General features: G+C 40.6%; 1 protein-coding gene across 1 annotated transcript in view; it reads left to right on the top strand.

Moving 5' to 3' along the window:
• The window catches only part of BAIAP2L1 (BAR/IMD domain containing adaptor protein 2 like 1), a 166,314-nt gene that overhangs the window by 117,288 nt on the left and 29,442 nt on the right, over positions 1-19,584 (top strand). The window contains exons 4-5 of the mRNA XM_077449044.1: positions 751-812; positions 18,406-18,477. Of these exons, the coding sequence (XP_077305170.1) occupies positions 751-812; positions 18,406-18,477 (134 nt within the window). The remainder of the gene's footprint in view (positions 1-750; positions 813-18,405; positions 18,478-19,584) is intronic.

Raw genomic sequence — 19,584 nt, 5'->3', positions numbered from 1 at the left:
AGTTTGTAAGCACGATTTGACTAATGGCCACAAAATCCAAATAAACCTGAAGAATCAGAACCCTTAAAGTAGAACTAAAGACATTTTTTTTTTTTTTCACTTTGGATAGATTAAGGGAGGGTTATAACTCCTGGCAATTTTTTTCTCCATCTGTGTCCCATTGTGGAGATTTCCCTTCACGTCCTGTCCCATAGCTAAACAGGAAGTGAGAGGAATTCCCTGTAAATCAAGGGAATTTCTTGGGGACCAACAACATGAATATCGTGTCCAATTCCCCTTCTCTTGGGGCCTAGCACAGGAGTTCTACTCCTTCACCACTGAAAACAACAAAAGTGTTTTGTCTGGATGTTCTTTTTAAATGTAATGCTACAGATCCCACTAATTACTTTCCAAATATATGTGATATTTTATGAGGCTGACAACCTTATTCGTATTTGTCTAATGAGAAATATAGGATGATCTGAATAAATGTAGATTGCACATGCTCCATCGAGTTATCACTGTCATCTCTAGAAGTTCTTGAATCATACATTTTCTGTACAGTTTACACTTGGCATACTGCAGATATTGACTGGCCGTTTGCTATAATTTACAGATAGCAGAAAACCTTGCTGAATTATGACCTATGTGGAATTTCAAAAGACATTGTGTATGATATGATTGTTCTGTGTACTTTGTTTGATAGGAGCAATTATATAGTTATGTTGATTACATTTCAGAAATAGCTTATGTTATATGTTCTGTTCACAGGTATGGTCCTGCAGGAGATCTCTACTGTACACAAAAAGCTAAATGAAAACCTAGAAGAAAACGTATGTATTTTGCTAATATTGTTGAAATATAATGTAGTATTTTAATAAAACCACTTCAATAGCTCATTGATGGTATTAAGCAAAATATATATATTTTTTCCTGATGCCGAAAACACTTTAAAACAAACCTTTCAGGTTGAATATCATAACAAACTAACAGCATTCCTAACAAAAAGTACCCCGAATCTGCCACAGAATCTTAGCGCAGCCTATTTTACATAATGTAAAATAATTTAAAAATGAAGGAGTGAAATCACTTTGTAGTGGTTAAAATATAAATCAAAAAAGCACAATAAATGATATATACAGTGCTTTGAAAAAGTATTCACACCCCTTTCCACATGTTATGTTACAACCAAAAACGTAAATGTATTTTATCAGGATTTTATGTGATAGACCAAAACAAAACTGCACATAATTGTGAAGTGGAAGGAAAATAATTGGTTTTCAACATTATTTACAAATATCTGAAAAGTGTGGTGTGCATTTATATTCAGCCCCCCTGAGTCAATACTTGGTAGAACCACCTTTTGCTGCAATTACAGCTGCAGATTTTTTGGGTATGGCTCTAAAAGCTTTGCACATCTAGAGAGTGACATTTTTGCCCATTCTTCTTTGCAAAATAGCTCAAGCTCTGTCAAATTGGATGGTGAGCGTCTGTGAACAGCAAATTTCAAGTCTTGCCACAGATTCTCAATTGAATTTAAGTCTGGACTTTGGGCCATTCTAACACATGAATATGCTTTGATCTAAACTATTCCATTGTAGCTCTGGCTGTATGTTTAGGGCTGTCCTGCTGGAAGGTGAAACTTCGCCCCAATCTCAAGTCTTTTGCCGACTCTTTTTCTTCTAAGATTGCATTGTATTTGACTCCATCCATCTTCCCATCACTCTGACCAGCTTCCCTGCCCCTGCTGAAGAAAAGCATCACCATGTTTTACTGTGAAGATGGTGTGTTCAGGGTGATGTGCAGTGTTAGTTTCTGCCACACATCATTTTATTTTTAGGCCAAACAATTTAATTTTGGTCTCATCTGACCAGAGCACCTTCTTCCACTTGTTTGCTGTGTCCCCCACAAAGTTTCTCGCAAACTGGACATCTTATGGTTTTCTTCAGTGGCTTTCTTCTTGCCAATCTTCCACAAAAGGCCAGATTTGTGGAGTGCAACTAATAGTTGTCCTGTAGACAGATTTTTTTCATCTGAGCTGTGGATCTCTGCAGCTTCTCCAGAGTTTCCATGGGTCTCTTGGCTTCTTCTCTGATTAATGCTCCTCTTGCCCGGCTTGTCTGTTTAGGTGGACGGCCATGTCTTGGTTTGTAGTTGTGCCATACTCCATTTTCAGATTATTGATTTGAACAATGCTCTGTTGAAAGCTTGGGATATATTTTTTTTTATAACCCAACCCTGCTTTAAACTTCTCCAACTTTATCCTTGACCTGTCTGGTGTGTTCCTTGGCCTTCATGATGCTGTTTGTTCACTAAGGTTCTCTAACAAACCGCTGAGTGCTTCACAAAACAGCTGTATTTATACTGAGATTAAATTACACACAGGTGGACTCTATTTACTAATTAGGTGACTTCTGAAGGCAATTGGTTCCACTAGATTTTAGTTAGGAGTATCAGAGTAAAGGGGGCTGAATACAAATACAGGGCACACTCAGATATTCATTTGTAAAAAAAAAAAAAAAATTGAAAACCATTTATCATTTTCCTTCCACTTTACAATAATGTGCCCATTTGTATTGGTCTATTACATAAAATCCCAATACAATTGTGTTTGGTTGTAACCTGACATGTGGAAAGTTTCAAAGGGTATGAATACGTTTTCAAGGCTCTGCAAGTATAGATGCAATGATATAGTGTATGTTTTACTTGGTTAAGCTTATTTAAGATACTGGAGCTTCTAAACTCAACTTTTGGAGTGTTTTTTACATAATTTGTTTTAGCTATGCTTTCACGCTTTTACTAGATCAGGGGTCTCCAAACTTTTCAAAAAAAGGGCCACTTTATCGTCCTTCAGATTTTAGGAGGGCCGGATTTTGGCAGAAAATGTCACTGGCCCAGCATCAGTGAGAATAAATATGGCCTCAGGGTTGGTGATCAATAGGAGGAGGAGTATACCCCCCTATTAGTAGGAGGAATAGTATCCCATCATTGGTATTGGTGGAAGATAAAGTGCCCCATTGTTGGTGTCAGTGGGAGAAATAGTGGGTCATATCAGTGGGAGGAATTGTGCCCCAAGGGCTGGATAAAGGCTAGTAAAGGGCCACAGTAGACCCCTGTACTAGATAATAGAAACCAATACTGATGCAAAACCCAACAGACCTGTTGATGACGGGGGTACAATTTCTTATTTATTTATTTTGTATAGTAAAATCTTGGTTTCTTTAAAAATGTAAATACCTTCAGACCTATTGATCAATCAACTTCTGTACAGCCACCCTGTCTGGATTGTTTTCCCAAGCAATAAGTACGATTTATCTTTGATCATCCATAGAAAAATTGTTTATCAGAACATTCATTCTTGCTGTTTTTGAATCAACTTATTATGTTTAAAAGCCCGTAAAATTTCATCCAGATCCGTTATTTCAATGTGATCCCAGATGTATAGAAAACCACATTCGTAGTTAGAAATTTGTTGAAGAAAAGGATCTCCAAATGTGAAGAAAAGAAATGCTTTAGACATCCAATTGACCCATCCCTAGAATGTAACGTACACCTGCCTGCATTTTATGATAACAGCTCATTTTCCCAACGTGTTTGAGCAGTTTTGAGGAAATGACATCACTTTGTCAAATTATTTTCGGAATGTGAATAGGCAGCACACAAATATTCTGCTTTCTGTCAATGGGTATGCAAGAACACATACCAACATACACTGTATATGTTCCCAGACATACCAGCTCATTCTGGGTAATGGTAGAGATTGCAATTTCATATAAGCTGAATCATGAAGTTGCTATTAAGATGATTTAAATATGGCATACCTGTGAATTATAGTGTATTGCTGGGCAAAAGGCTAAAAATGACGTATGATGAAGGCAAACGGTGGCTACACGAAATAATGATTTGATTTGGATCTCTCTTTTGTTGTGTTAATCGATCAAAATAAACTATTGACATATGTATATATATGTGTATGTATGTGTATATGTGTATATATATATATATATATATATATATATATATGTGTGTATGTGTGTGTGTGTGTGTGTGTGTGTATATATATATATATATATATATATATATATATATATATATATATATATATATATATATATATATATATATATATATATAATTTTTTTATTTATTTATTAATATAAATTAATACGGGTACTTATTTAGTGACATCAATTACGCAGCGCCTTGCACGTATATATTGTGCATTCACATCAGCCCCTGCCCTCAAGGAGCTTACAATCTAAGGTTCCTATTTCACATTCATACATACTAGGGCCAATTTACACAGGAGCCAGTTAACCTACCATCATGTCTTTTGAGCATGAGAGGAAACTGCAGTACCTGGAGAAAACCCGCACAGGGAGAACATGCCAACTCCACGCAGGTAGTGCCATGGTTGGGGTTCTAACCATTATTTCTAAAAGAACATTATAAATTTACAGCATGTTTCCAGACCTGCCTAAAATTAGCTAGGCTAGCTAATTTCATGATATACACCTCTTCTGATATTTTACTGCTACTTCTTAGTTTAGCACTATTGTTCCATGCTCACCGGACAGAGTTAATGATGTCCTGTCTGAGGAAGCTCAAGATAAACAGGTGACACAGGAAGCTTGTGAATGACATATCGCTTATGTGACTGTGCAGTATGGAAAATATGTGAAACTACGGTCTGCATAGAATACAAATCCTCCAGCAGGTTAAATAGTAAACGTGTATCTCAACTGTGCATTTACCTGAGGTTTCCTTTAACAAATATAGTCCATAGCAATAGAGTACTGCTTTGGACTTTATTATCCCCTACATGTACTCCAGCACATGAACATTATAAATGTTTATAAAAATCTCACTAGGTATTTGGTAGTAAGCCAAAACACATTAATAGTAATCATTTTATTACATTACATGTTCTTTAACCACTTCAGCCCCGGACCATTTTGCTGGTCAAAGACCGGACCACTTTTTGCGATTCGGCACTGCATCGCTTTAACTGACAATTGCGTGGTTGTGCGACGTGGCTCCCAAACAAAATTGACGTCCCTTTTTTTCCCACAAATAGAGCTTTCTTTTGGTGGTATTTGATCACCCCTGCGGTTTTTATTTTTTGCGCTATAAACAAAAATAGAGCGACAATTTTGAAAAAAAAGCATTATTTTTTACTTTTTGTTATAATAAATATCCCCCAAAAATATATAAAAAAATTTTTGCCCTCCGTTTAGGCCGATACATATTCTTCTACATATTTTTGGTAAAAAAAAAAAATCGCAATAAGCGATTGGTTTGCGCAAAAGTTATAGCGTTTACAAAATAGGGGATAGTTTTATGGCATTTTTATTCATCCTTTTTTTTTTTTTTACTATTAATGGCAGCGATTTTACTGCGACATTATGGCAGACACATCGGACATTTTTGACACATTTTTGGGACCATTGACATTTATACAGCAATCACTGCTATATAAATGCAGTGATTCCTGTGTAAATGACACTGGCAGTGAAGGGGTTAACCAGTGGGTGGCAGTGTAGGGGTGTGTTACTAACTGTTGGGGGCTGGGCTTTAATATAGTGAACACTCACATGGAGCAGAGATCAGGGTCACTAGTTGCTAGGCAGAACAGGGAAATGCTATTTACAATGGCATTTCCTCGTTCAGCCACCCCGTGAGACGATCGCGGGTATGCCCGCAGCGATCGAGTCTGCGGGACCCGCAACCGGACTCACGGGGGTCCCGGCGGCTCGCTCGTGATGGCAGGGCGGCATTAAAGATCGGATGTACCTATGCGCCAATATGCCTGCCCATGCCATTCTGCCAACGTACATCGGCGTGCGCTGGTCGGGAACTGGTTAACACATGTACTGAAAACTGCCTGTTTAACATCTGACTGTTGTACTCTACCTTTCGAGCCCTAAGAGCCTTATGTGGCACTTTGACATTTAATGGGCCCTTTTTAAATATATTTGTTTTGACTGGATTCTAGTAGAGGAGTTACAACTCCAGCTCCCAAAAAAGTTGACACTGTGAAATCTACATAAAAACAGAATGTAGTGACCTGCAAATCTCATAAACCCATAAAATGATATTCACAAACGTATCTCAACTACTCAACAGTCCTGGGTCTGGTTCATTTCAGGATGCGGCAAATGTTTTCAATCGGTGAAAAGGTCTGGACTGCAGGCAGGCGAGTTAAAGCGGGAGTCTGCCGTTTTTTTGTTTTTTTTTAAAGCCAGCAGCTACAAATACTGCAGCTGCTGACTTTTAAAATAATGACACTTACCCGCCCAGCGCGCCCGTGATGTCTGCACCCGAAGCCGATCTCTCGATCGTCTCTCGGGTGCTGCCGCCGCCATCTTGGGTATGGGAATCAGGAAGTGGAGCCTTGCGGCTTCATTTCCCGGGTTCCCTACTGCGCATGCGCGAGTCACGTTGCGCAATAAGGATGGTCCCCGCTGTCTCTGGGATCCGTGTGTTTCCCAGCAGACAGCGGGGGACTTTCGGAAAGGGGCGTACCTTCTGCAGATGTCTATGCCGGAAGTGGGTGCAGATACCTGTACTGTACAGGTATCTGCACCCCCCTCCCCCCTGAAAGGTGCCAATTGTGGTGCCGAAGGGGGGGAGGGTTCCAATGAGCGGAAGCTCCACTTTAGGGTGGACCTCCGCTTTAACGTGTTACTAAACCCTGTTACTAAACCCTGGTGCGACTACCTCGAGAAGGGAACACCTTCTCAAGGTAGTCGCACCAGCCCAACCTCTGCGGACACTGCAGGCTTACTGGGACAAGAATGTAGCTATCCTGGCCGAAAAGTGCTCCACCCTAACCAATTCAGACACCCCATCTGATAGATTATCTGAGCTGTTCTTGGACAGGGAAGTGGAGTGAAAGTGATGAGAAGCAGATGAGTAAAGTAGAGGGGGATGAAGTTATCATTACCACAGCCACTAGTGGGAAAATTGAGCGGTCTGCTAATGCAGCTCCACTGATAAATATTAAAAAAAAGTCTTTTGATGAGGACGGTTAGGCTAGATGGGTCCCCAGAGTTCACCCTACCAAGCCAATGCCGGCAACCAAACCACAACAGTAAAAATCTGTCTGAGAAAAAGGTATTTAGCAGTTTATATTTACTAAAAAGTTGCATTTCCATGTTCTGTGTACTGTGGGAGACCAGCTATAGTGAATGCAGAGTCCTGACTTTAGTAACACTAAGCACTGGGACTTTTCCACTACGAGGCCGTGCTGTTGTCATAGATGCACTATGTAGTTTAGAATTGTCCTGCTGAAATATCCAAGGTCATTCCCGAAAAAGACATTGTTTGGATGGGAGCATATGCTGCTCTAAAACCTGGGGGGAAAAAAAAAATCAGCACTGATGGTGCCTTTCTGGATTTGCAAGCTGCCCATTCCATACGCACTAATGTTCCCCTTGCCATCAGAGATGCAGAATTTTGAACCAAGTGCTGATAACGAGCAAGAAGGTCCCCTTCTGCTTTAGTCTTGAGGATGCAGCGCCCATGGTTTCCAAAAAAGAATATCGAATTTCTATTCATCTGACCACAGAACAGTTTTCCACTTTGCAACAGACCATTTTGGCACAGAGACAACAGCTGCATTTATGGATCATGTATAGATATGGCTTCTTTGCATGATAGAGATTTAACTTGCCTTTTTTGGATGGCACTGATGTTCATATCCATCACCGAATCATGCCGGTGTAATGCAGTGTCGTCTGAGGGCCTGAAATTCACGGGCATTCAATATTGTATTTCAGCCTAGTCCCTTGCGCACAGAGATTTCTACAGATTCTCTGAATCTTTTGATGATATGTCCTGTAGATGGATTTAACTAGTTGCTGACCGCCGGCCGTCAAATGACGGCCAGGCGGCGCACCTATTGTGGCGGGAGGCCGTCATATGACGGCCTCCCGTTTAAACAGGGAATGCGCGCGATCGTGCGCGCGCATCCCTGTTTCTTCGGTGGCGGCGTGTCACGGAGACACCGCTCGCCACCGAAGGGGGTGAACAGCCATTCGTTATGGCTGTTTACCACGTGATCGGCCGTGATGAAGTCACGGCCGATCACAGATGGTCACACCCCCAACGTGCACGGCGCATGCGCGCGATCGCGCCGCGCGTGCACGTCGGTGGCGGCGTGTTCCCCGGGAACACTGCTCGTCACCGACGCTGGTAAACAGCCATTGGCCGGCTGTTTACCCACGTGATCGGCTGTGATCCTTTCACAGCCGATCACAAAAATGTAAACAAACTGCGGTAACGGGATGTTACCGGGTTCTCCTCACACACCGATCGTGTGTGAGGAGGAGATTGCGGTAACATCTCGTTACCGCATACAGTGTACACCAAACATACTGATTGCCCCCCCCCCAATAAAGAGGACCTGTCACCACCCCTCATAGTACCTGTCAATCACAGTCCATCAGAGTACCTGTCACTGTCCATCAGAGTACCCGAGTACCTGTCACAGCCCATCAGAGTACCTGTCAGCCCATCTGAGTACCCGAGTACCTGTCACAGCCCATCAGAGTACCCGAGTACCTGTCACAGCCCATCAGAGTACCCGAGTACCTGTCACAGCCCATCAGAGTACCCGAGTACCTGTCACGGCCCATCAGAGTACCCGAGTACCTGTCACGGCCCATCAGAGTACCCGAGTACCTGTCACGGCCCATCAGGGTACCCGAGTACCTGTCACGGCCCATCAGGGTACCCGAGTACCTGTCACGGCCCATCAGGGTACCCGAGTACCTGTCACGGCCCATCAGAGTACCCGAGTACCTGTCACAGTACATTAGAGTACCGAGTACCTGTCACAGTCCATTAGAGTACCGAGTACCTGTCACAGTCCATCAGGGTACCCGAGTACCTGTCACAGTCCATCAGGGTACCGAGTACCTGTCACAGTCCATTAGAGTACCGAGTACCTGTCACAGTCCATTAGAGTACCGAGTACCTGTCACAGTCCATTAGAGTACCGAGTACCTGTCACAGTCCATTAGAGTACCGAGTACCTGTCACAGTCCATTAGAGTACCGAGTACCTGTCACAGTCCATTAGAGTACCGAGTACCTGTCACAGTCCATCAGGGTACCCGAGTACCTGTCACAGCCCATCTGAGTACCCGAGTACCTGTTCCAGTCCATCTGTGTACCAGAGTACCTGTCACAGTCCATCTGAGTACCCGAGTACCTGTCACAGTCCATATGAGTACCTGTCACCGCCCTTCAGAGTACCCAAATACCAGTCACCAAACCATCAGAGTACCTGTCACCAGGCCATCAGAGTACCCGAGTACCTGCCACCAGACCATCAGAGTACCCGAGTACCTGTCACCAGACCATCAGAGTACCCGAGTACCTGTCACCAGACCATCAGAGTACCCGAGTACCTGTCACCAGGCCATCAGAGTACCCGAGTACCTATCTCCAGCCCATGTCTCATAGAATATACGTTGGGGTGTTTGCTTTCCAAAATGGGGTCATTTTGTGGGTAATTTCACTGTCCTGGTGGTCCAGGACCTTCAAAAGTGTGATGGGTAGGAATGAAATGAGATGTGTCATTTATGCTCCTAGAACGCCTGAACGCACTACTTCAATGTTCGGCCTCTCTATGTGGCCAGGCTGTGTAAAAGTCCTACACATGTGGTATCGCCATACTCGGGAGGAGTAGCAGAATGTATTTTGGGGTGTAATTTTTGCTATATACATGCTATGTGTTAGAAATATCTTATAAATTGACAATTTTGTGTAAAAAAAAATGCGTTTTAATTTTTTTCCACATATTCCAAAAACTTCTGGAAAAAAATGAACCGTTCAAAAGACTCATTATGCCTCACAGATTATACGTTGGGGTGTTTGCTTTCCAAAATGGGGTAATTTTATGGGAAATTCCATTGTCCTGGTACTCCAGGGCCTTCAAAAGTGTAATAGGTGGTTGAGAAATGAGATGCGTAATTTTTGCTCGTAGAACGTCTGAAGGTACTACATCAATGTTAGTGCTCTGTATGTGGCCAGGCTGTGTAAAAGTCCTACACATGTGGTATCGCCGTACTCGGGAAGAGTAGCAGAATGTATTTTGGGGTGTAATTTGTTGTATGCATATGCTGTGTGTGAGAAATAACCTGATAATATGACAGTTTAGTAAAAAAAAATAAAAAAAAATAAAAAATCTTCATTTTGCAAAGAATTGTGGGAAAAAATGACAACTTAAAAAAACTCACCATGCTACTTACTTAATACCTTGGGATGTCTACTTTGTAAAAAGGGGTTATTTGGGGGGTATTTGTACTTTCCTGACTTGTTAGTGTCTCAAGAAATGAGGTACACCTGATGTACTGAAGGCCTGATCAGAAGTGATCAATTTTCAGCGATTGGCACCATAGTTTGTAGACTCTATAACTTTCACAAAGACCAAATAATATATACTAATGTGGGTTATTTTTACCAAAGATATGTAGCAGTATAAATTTTGGCCAAAATTTATGAAGAAAAATTACTAATTAGCAAAAATTTATGACAGAAACGAAGAAAAAGGCATTTTTTTTCACAAAATTTACGTTTTATTTTATTTATAGCACAAAAAATAAAAAACCCACTAGTGATTAAATACCACTAAAAGAAAGCTCTATTTGTGTGGAAAAAAGGATGCAAGTTTCATATGGATACAGTGTAGGATGACTGAGTAATTGTCATTCAAACTGTGAGAGCGCTGAAAGCTGAAAATTGGTCTGGTCAGGAAGGGGGTGTAACTGCACTGTACTGAGGTGGTTAAAGTCTTTGCAATTTTACGTTGAGAAACGTTATTCTGAAATTGTTCAACAATTTTTAGATGCAACTTTTTAGATTGGTGAACCTCTGCCCATCTTTACTTCTGAGACACACTCGACTCTCTAAGATGCTCTTTTTATACCTAGTCATGTTACTGATCTGTTGCCAGGTAACCTAATTAGTTAGGGGTGCACCGAGTGGGTTTTTTAGTGCCGAAACCGATACCGAAAATGGAAAAAAAAGATACAGAAGCAGCAATGATGCTGAAAATTGCTTTTTTTATATATATATTAAACCACAAAATTAGTTGATATATAAAATTGTGTTCATTATATTATTCATATTCAACTTAATCATTCATTTTATGAATAAAAGAATAGTACAATCCAGTAATGTAAATAAGTACTATAATAAAAAGCAACCCAAATAAATTGGACAGTGGACACAGAAGATAAAATAAAATACTAAATTTATAATAAATTAAAGTAACTACAGCATATCCTGCAGTGCAGACTGCAGTCAGTACACATTGAACCATAACAACAAAATAAAAAATAAAAAAACAGGCATAAAAAATAATAAATAAATAATATAAAAATGCCTAAGACTACGTCTAAGAAGACTTTTATTTTTATTTTATTCATTTTCAATTTAAATCGGAATTAGTAATCCAGTTCTCTCTCCCTAAGGTGTCAGCGGCTGCATGTGCGATTAAGTGTATGTATGTAGCTGCAGGTTACATACATAGTCATACAGTAGACCGCACTGTGTTCTGGCCCCTGGGTATGAGCGGAGACATCTTGGAACACAGACTATTCTATAGTCTGGTCTACAGCAGCGGTGCTCAGCCAATCACAGCAAGCAATGTAGACTAGTCTGTGTTTCTGGAAGTCTCTGCCCATACCTGGAACACAGTGTGGTATAGTGAATAGTACTGGAGTATGCAGACAGCCACAGATACAGAACATACACTTTTGCACACTTTTGCACATTAAGCATGCTGACAGCTTAGGGAGAGACAATGACTGACGTAGTTTGGCCCAACAACAAACTATGTATAACTAAAGCCCCATACACGCCATCAGATATTCTGCTGATTTTTGTCTTCAGATTTACCAAAACCATGTAGTGCAAGGGCCTGCCTGATTGCATACAAATTGAAACTCCTAAGGTTTGACCTCATATTATATGGTTTTGGTAAATCTGAAGGAAAAAATCGTCAGAAAATCTGATAGTGTGTATGGGGCTTTAGTATAAAGAACAACTAAGCATAACATAAATATGGCAGAAGGCTGTTATTCTGTTTCACAGTTTCTGTAAAATATAAGTTTAACATATGCTAATGCTATAATAAAATTTGTATTTATTTTCAACTTGAGAACTTTTTTTCCCCTAAGTTCTCTCCCTAAGGTGTCAGCGGCTGCATGTGCGATAAAAGTGTATGTATGTAGCTGCGAGTTACATAGTCATACAGTAGACCGCACTGTGTTCCGGCCCCTGGGTATGAGCAAAGACTTCCCGAAATGCAGACTAGTCTACAGCAGTGGTGCTCAGCCAATCATAACAAGCAATGTAGACTAGTCTGTGTTTCTAGAAGTCTCCACCCATATCCAGAACACATTGCGGCATAGTGTATAGCACTAGAGTATGTAGACAGCCACAGATACAGAACATACCGTTTTGCATTTGCACATGCAGCGGGCTGACAGCTTAAGGAGAGACATAGTTTGGCCCAACAGCAACAAACTATGTATGTACAGTAGTTCAAAAGCTGGAGTTCTCTTAAATTGAAGTGCAAAAAACTGTAGAAGAACTACAATGAACAACCAACAAATGGCACAACTAGATAATAGAACATACTGGTAGTCAGTCATACTATGTTGTATGTTCCAGTTGTCCAATAGCACAGTCCAATACCAATTCATTTACTATGTTCAACATGAATTGGTCTGTGCTATGGATTTATAAATCTATTTCAGTAAAAGTGGCAGATTTTGCTTTTTCTCTTCTCATCAAGAATATAAGATGCTAGACTGAATAGTCTCTCACTCTCTGTACTGGTGCTTGAGGCAGACAAATATCTGCACGCAATCTGTGCAAGCAAAGGAAAACGTTTGTTGATGCGCTAGTACTCAAGGGGATTGTCGCTTCTCGCAATAGGCTATTCGGCTAAATAAATGTCCAGCTGTTGGGTAGCTGCACTTGTTGTGGCGCTGCTATGAACTGGGGTGCATTCATGTAAAATTTCTTCAAACATATCAGATATGGAGGGATCGTGTTCCTCTTGTATGTAACCCTTTCTTCTCACTTTCCTCTGTGCTGCACCTGGAAAACTCCTTCACCAGATGCTTCCACCACCTCCATTTGTGCCTATATCATTTCTAGTGCACGCTGCTTTTTCTCAACATTAAAATAATGCTCTTTAAATCGAGGATCTAGAATTGTTGCAATGCAGTACAGAGGGTTGGACTCCATTGTCTTGAAACCGGTTGGTAGCGACCTCCAGTAGAGTGGTTTTAGCCGTTTTTACGCCATGGTCTGTTTCTATCTCTTTTCCTAGCAGATGCTTCAGTGCAGCAATCAAGTGAATAACTTCAGAAATGGAAGCATTAGTTGAGCTTATTTCTTTTGTTAACTGTTCAAATGGAGTTAGAAGAGACAAACTATTTTCAACTAACATCCTCAGTGTTGCCGGCAGCTCGTAATCTGCAATGTATGCAGCTAAAACACGCTTTTGTTCAAAAAGACTTTGCTGCATATAGTAGGTGCTCTTCCAACGAGTGGCTACATCTTGCTGCAGTCGTTTTCGGTGGCATTCCAAACTGCATCTGCAAAGCTTGTAATCTGGTATAAGCAAGCGGAGAATGCTTAAAGTGACCCACAATTTTCTTCCTTTTGATACGATATCAGATATGGTGTGCTGACTCGGCAATCCTTCATTCACAGCCAATTGCAGGGTGTGTGCCATACACGGTATGCTTTTAAGTTCACTGTCCTCCATTGCCTTTGCCATGTTCCGCGCATTATCTCAGACAATCAAATGCACTTTAGACTTGTCAATGTGCCAAGTGTCAAGCATGGTTTTTAAAGCGTCAGATATTGATGCTGCAGTATGTGATCCAACAAACTCATGTGCGTTAAGTAGGATGTTTTGCAATTGAAATGTGTCATCTATTCACTGCACTGTCAGGCTAAGCATGCTCGTTTGACTGTTGTCCAAGCTCCAAATGTCGGTAGGAAAACGGATTGCTATGATGTCGGTAGTCATGAGCTCATGAAAATGTTTTCTAACACTGTAAAACAATTCAGGTAGACGGGTATCTGCAAAGTAGCGTGTGCTTGGTAGTAAGTAACGCAGCTCAATATGTTGCATGAGCCTACGGAATCCACTGTCCTCCACAACAGCGAATGGCTGGTCGTTTAATGCAATAAATTCCTTAAGTTTATCTGTAATGGCACAAGCTTTGGGACTGTTACTTGCAAATTTTTCCCCTTTTCAAAGACTGTGGCCATAGATGGTGTTGAGCCTGGGGCACTGTTTTCTTGTAATCTGAATGCTGAATTGGATGACGTGTTTTCAGGTGGTGTATAAAACGTGTTGTTGAAAAATTCCTTGGCACTGTACCCCCCTCTTGAAATTTCTGCTGAGCAAAGACTACAGATTGCAAATTTGGGGACTTTATCAGAAACTTTAAAATATTTCCACACTGCAGACATGGTCCACCTTTGCTGGTAGCGCAGAATAATAGCATAGAATGATCTATAGTGAGAGTAAAATCTGAGGGGGGGGGGGGGGGGGGAGGACAAAATCAATTTAAAAGCTGAACCCTAGGAGGCCGCTTTAAAAAAAAAAAAAAAAATCTAACCAATCCCTTTTTTTTTTTTTTTTTTTTTAACTGTCCAGCTTTTGCTATGCAAGGTAGTTATGTCTGCACCGCAGTACACATCTGACTTGTAAAGATAATAGCACTGATTAAATTTGATTTTAAATAGAATGGATTGCTTGGAAATTGCAATGCTATTTTATTTTTTTTGAGCTAGTCTGTAGTATACTATAATATATAAACTTCATGCGCTTGTCATTGAATTTGTCACTTTGTCAGCGTAGTTTTATGCAGTTATACTACACTGACATGACAGCAAGCACATGATTTTTTTTAAACATGACAATACGCAATAAATATATATATTTATTAAATATATATTATATTGTGTACTGTCATGTTTAAAAAATTCATGTGCTTGCTGTCATGTCAGTGTGTAGTATAACTATACTATACTGACAAAGTGAAAAATGCAATGACAACAAAGGCATACAAGTTATAGTATACTAAAGGATATCTCAAAAAATAAATATCATGCCATTCCATTTCAAATCATACTTAATCAGTTCAGTTATATAAAATCATTTTGCTACAAGTCAGATGTACTGCAGTGCAGACAGACATACATTTAAATACTATTGCATGGCAAGAGTGGCTTGTTGTTTAACAAAGACCAAGTAGTAATACATGTTGTTTGACTGCTATAGACAGAAAAATCATCATTTCAGTTTCAGTACTATAGTAAAATAAATGCTACTAGTTGGATAGTTTCTGTCCGTTTAAGGCAAAAGGCAATGCTCACCGGCGAATAGTACTAATGGTAGCCGTCCAGGAGGGACAGTGCCCACTCTTGTTCTTGAGTATTCTATGTGCAGCCCTCTATGAAGCCACCTCCCGGGTCCCAGCAGCATCTTAGACACGAGGAGCATCCGCAGGGAAGGTGCCAGCGTCTCAGCAGGGAACGCGCTTACGAGTGTGGCGTCTTAACCGTGAGGAATGTGCACGCCGCCCACACGAGTGACGTCACCCGCTGGTTCTCCCTGCGCTACTGCGCATGCTCCATTTTCGCTGCCATTATCGGCAAGAATTCTCTTTCAGCAAAATGCCGAAAAGGCCATTTTCGCCTCATATGTTTCATCAGCCGAAATTTCAGTGGATCCCTACTAATTAGTTGCAGAATGATCTTTCTTGTGAATACCACTTTTTATGAGATGTGTTGCTGCCATCAATTTCAAAATTTCCTTATTTTCTCTATTTAAACATTTTGATGTTTTTCTATTTCCTGTTGTGAATAAAAAATTTTTTGAGATACTAAAATTATTGCATTCTGTTTTTCATGTAGATTTTACACAGCATTTCTGCTTTTCTAAAATTGGGGTTGTAAATGGATTGGCTTATTTCTTTTACACTATTACTTTTTCTGTACTGTCCATTACTTGTATATGTTTTTCCTTTTAGCTTTATAATTTATTTCACAAATCACTAAGGAAGTTGTCAGTATAAAAATGTCAGTCAGTTTGTTATGGGAGATGTAGGGGACAGCTGTAGTATAGTGGTGGTCAACTTAACAATTTTCTTGATCTCTCACAGTCTCTTGTGAAGTGTCTCCTTCAGTATGTCCCCAGTCCCCCAACAACTATAGCATGTTTGCAGTCTCTGTCCATTTTGAATGGCATCCCTGCAGTCCCTGGTGCCTGTAACATTACATTTACTGAATTCTTTGATGACAAGGGCTGCACTTGAGTCCCCTCCCCGTTGTCAAGTAAGTTTACCACCACTGTACTATACTATAACATTTTATAGTTGTTGCTATTTAGAGCATGATTAAACCTTGAAGCAGGTTAATGAAAAGGAATACAAAAATACTAATATCTGCTAGAACAAGGCACTTATATATACAGTTGTGCTCATAAGTTTACATACCCTGGCAGAATTTATGATTTCTTGGCCATTTTTCAGAGAAGATGAACAATAAAACAAAAATGTTTCTTTCACTCATGGTTAGTGTTTGGCTGCAGCCATTTATTATCAATCAACTGTGTTTACTTTTTTAAATCATAATCACAACAAAAACTACCCAAATGACCCTGATCAAAAGTTTACATACCCCAGTTCTTAATACCGTGTATTTACCCCTTTAACATCGATAGCTTAAAGTCTTTTGTAGTATTTGTGGATGAGGCTCTTTATCTTCTCATATGGTAAAGCTGACCATTCCTCTTGGCAAAAAGGCTCCAGTACCTGTAAATTCTTATGCTGTTTTGCATGAACTGTACGTTTGAGATCTCCCCAGACTGACTCCATGATATTGAGGTCAGGAGACTGAGATGGCCACTCCAGAACCTTCACTTTATTCTGCTGTAGCCAATTACATGTCGACTTGGCCTTGTGTTCTGGCTCATTGTCATGTTGGAATGTCCAAGTACGTCCCATGCGCAGCTTCCTGGCTGATGAATGCAAATATTCCTCCTGTATTTTTTGATAACATACAGCAATCATCTTGCCATCACTTTTGACCACATTTCCTGTGCCTTTGAAGCTCACACATCCCCAAAACATCAGCGTTCCACCTCTGTGTTTCACAGTAGGAATGGTGTACTTTTCATGATAGGCTTTGTTGACTCCTCTCCAAATGTAGTGTTTATGATTGTGGCCAAAAAGCTAAATTTTGGTCTCATCACTCCAAATTACTTTGTGCCAGAAGGTTTGAGGCTTGTCTCTGTGCTGCTTGGCGTATTGTAAGTGGGATACTTTGTGGTATTTGCGTAGTAATGGATTTCTTCTGGCGACTCGACCATGCAGCCCATCTTTCTTCAAGTGCCTCCTTATTGTGCATCTTGAAACAGCCACGCCACGTTTTCAGAAAGTCCCGTATTTCACCTAAAGTTATTTGGGGGTTTTTCTTTGCATCCCTCAACAATTTTCCTGGCAGTTAAGGCTGAAATTTTAGTTGGTCTACCTGACTGTGATTTGGTTTTAACAGAACCCCTCATTTTCCACTTCTTGATTAGAGATTGAACACTGCAGATTGGCATTCTCAATTCCTTGGATATCTGTTTATACCCCTTTCCTGTTTTATACAGTTCAACTACCTTTTCCCGCAGATCCTTTGACAATTCTTTTGTTTTCCCCATGACTCGGAATCTAGAAACGTCAGTGCAGCACTGGATAAAAGATGCAAGGGTCTGTCAAGTCCAGAAACTCCTTGACCTTTTATACACACACACACACACACACACACACACACACACACACACACACACACGGATCACAGGTGAGGATGGTTCCCTTTTAAGAGCCATTCAAACCCATTTGTGTCAACTTGTGTGCATGTTATCTGGCCAAAATCACCAAGGTATGTAAACTTTTGATCAGGGTAATTTGGGTGATTTCCGTTGTCATTATGATTTAAAAAGTAAACACAGCTGATTGATAATTGGCTTCAGCCAAACAATAACCGTGAGTGAAAGATGTTTTTGTGATGTTCATATTCTCTGAAAAATGGCCAAGAAATCATAAATTCTGCTAGGGTATGAAATCTTATGAGCACAACTCTCTGCAGCTATTACCTTGTGTACCACACCCCCCTTCCTTTAGAATGTAAGCTCTAGGAGCAGGGCCCTACCGTACCTTTTGTATTGAACTGTACTGTAATTGTGTCCCCCCATACATTGTAAAGCGCTGTGTAAACTGTTGGTGCTATATAAATCTCGTATAATAATCTATACAAAAATATAATATTTGTAGCCACCACATTGTTCTACTGTGTCTATTTTTAAATATTTTCCCAATATAAAATTTTTCTTCAGTTTCGAAAGTTCCACCGAGAAATAATTGGAGAACTAGAGAAGAAGACAGACCAAGATATCAAATATATGAATGTAAGTACATGGCCTGTACTAGGATTTGAAAATTTCAGCTGCAGTAGTTTGTCTTTCATCCTTTCCAGATAGGACTGGCATATATAGGTAAACTGCTCTGTCACTTGCCATAGTGTTTAGCTATTTATATACCTTGTGCCTTTGTTTCTGTGTACACTGAGGTGTGTTATGTAGTTTTTACTTTGCATTAACTGCTGAGAATTTAGAAACTTCTGTTTAGACCTGAGATTTCCGGCTGTGAGGTTGGTAAGGAGAGAGATGGTGTCATAATTACATATGCCCCAGAGCAATATACTCCGAGGCTCTGGGAACTTTCAGACTTGCAAGTGTAGTCAGATGAAGAAAAACCAGCTCAATAGCTGTGGTGAGGCAGCTCCCACACAGCAAGGCTTCCCTTGATGAGCTCCCAACAGTATTTCAAATCCTAGAAATACAGAAAGGAGCTCCAGATCAAAATCTGACAAAAGTTCAAGTTTAGTTGTAATTGTTGGTAAAAAAAAATAATATAAAAACAGCCAACTTGACAGCAGTTGCTGAGCAGCAATGGTGAGTTCAATACTTGTCCAATCTAGAACTGTGAAGTCACTGTTTTCTCCAAGTCCTTCCAAGTTTTATCCTGCATTGAGTCCTAAAGAAGGGGGAGTGTTGTTGCCCTGGAAATTTGTTGGATGTTTTTATATGAATCTCTTGTTTTTTAGCAGCAATTAAAAGTTTTTATCTGATTTTGGTCTGGTGCTCCTTTCTGTACTTCTGTAATTACATCTGCGTTTTTCCCTCTGCCTAAGTCCCCTTCCACACGAGGTGGATCCATTTCAGCGGAGTCCGCCAACTCAGAGGGACATCTCTGCGTTGATCTCCTCTGGGAGGAGCCTGACGATCGCCGTCGATTCCTATGGAGAGATCGGGTGAAACCGATCATGTCCGTTTTCATCTGATCTGCTAGGATGGGTGGCGAACGTATCGCCATATGTCTGATTTTAGCGGATTGGATGTCAGTGGACATGTCACAGATGACATCCGTCTCTCCATAGACCTGAAAAACTGACAGGTGGACCTGAACGGTCCACCCGTGTGAATGGGGTCTTAGACTCGGTGGCTCAGGTTCTC

Source organism: Lithobates pipiens, unplaced genomic scaffold, assembly GCF_037356315.1.
Source record: "Lithobates pipiens isolate NorthernLeopardFrog02 unplaced genomic scaffold, aLitPip1_a1.2 Scaffold_22, whole genome shotgun sequence".
NCBI lineage: Eukaryota > Metazoa > Chordata > Amphibia > Anura > Ranidae > Lithobates > Lithobates pipiens.
The sequence above is the reverse complement of the archived record's forward strand: the minus strand, read 5'-3'. Positions and strand labels throughout refer to the sequence as shown.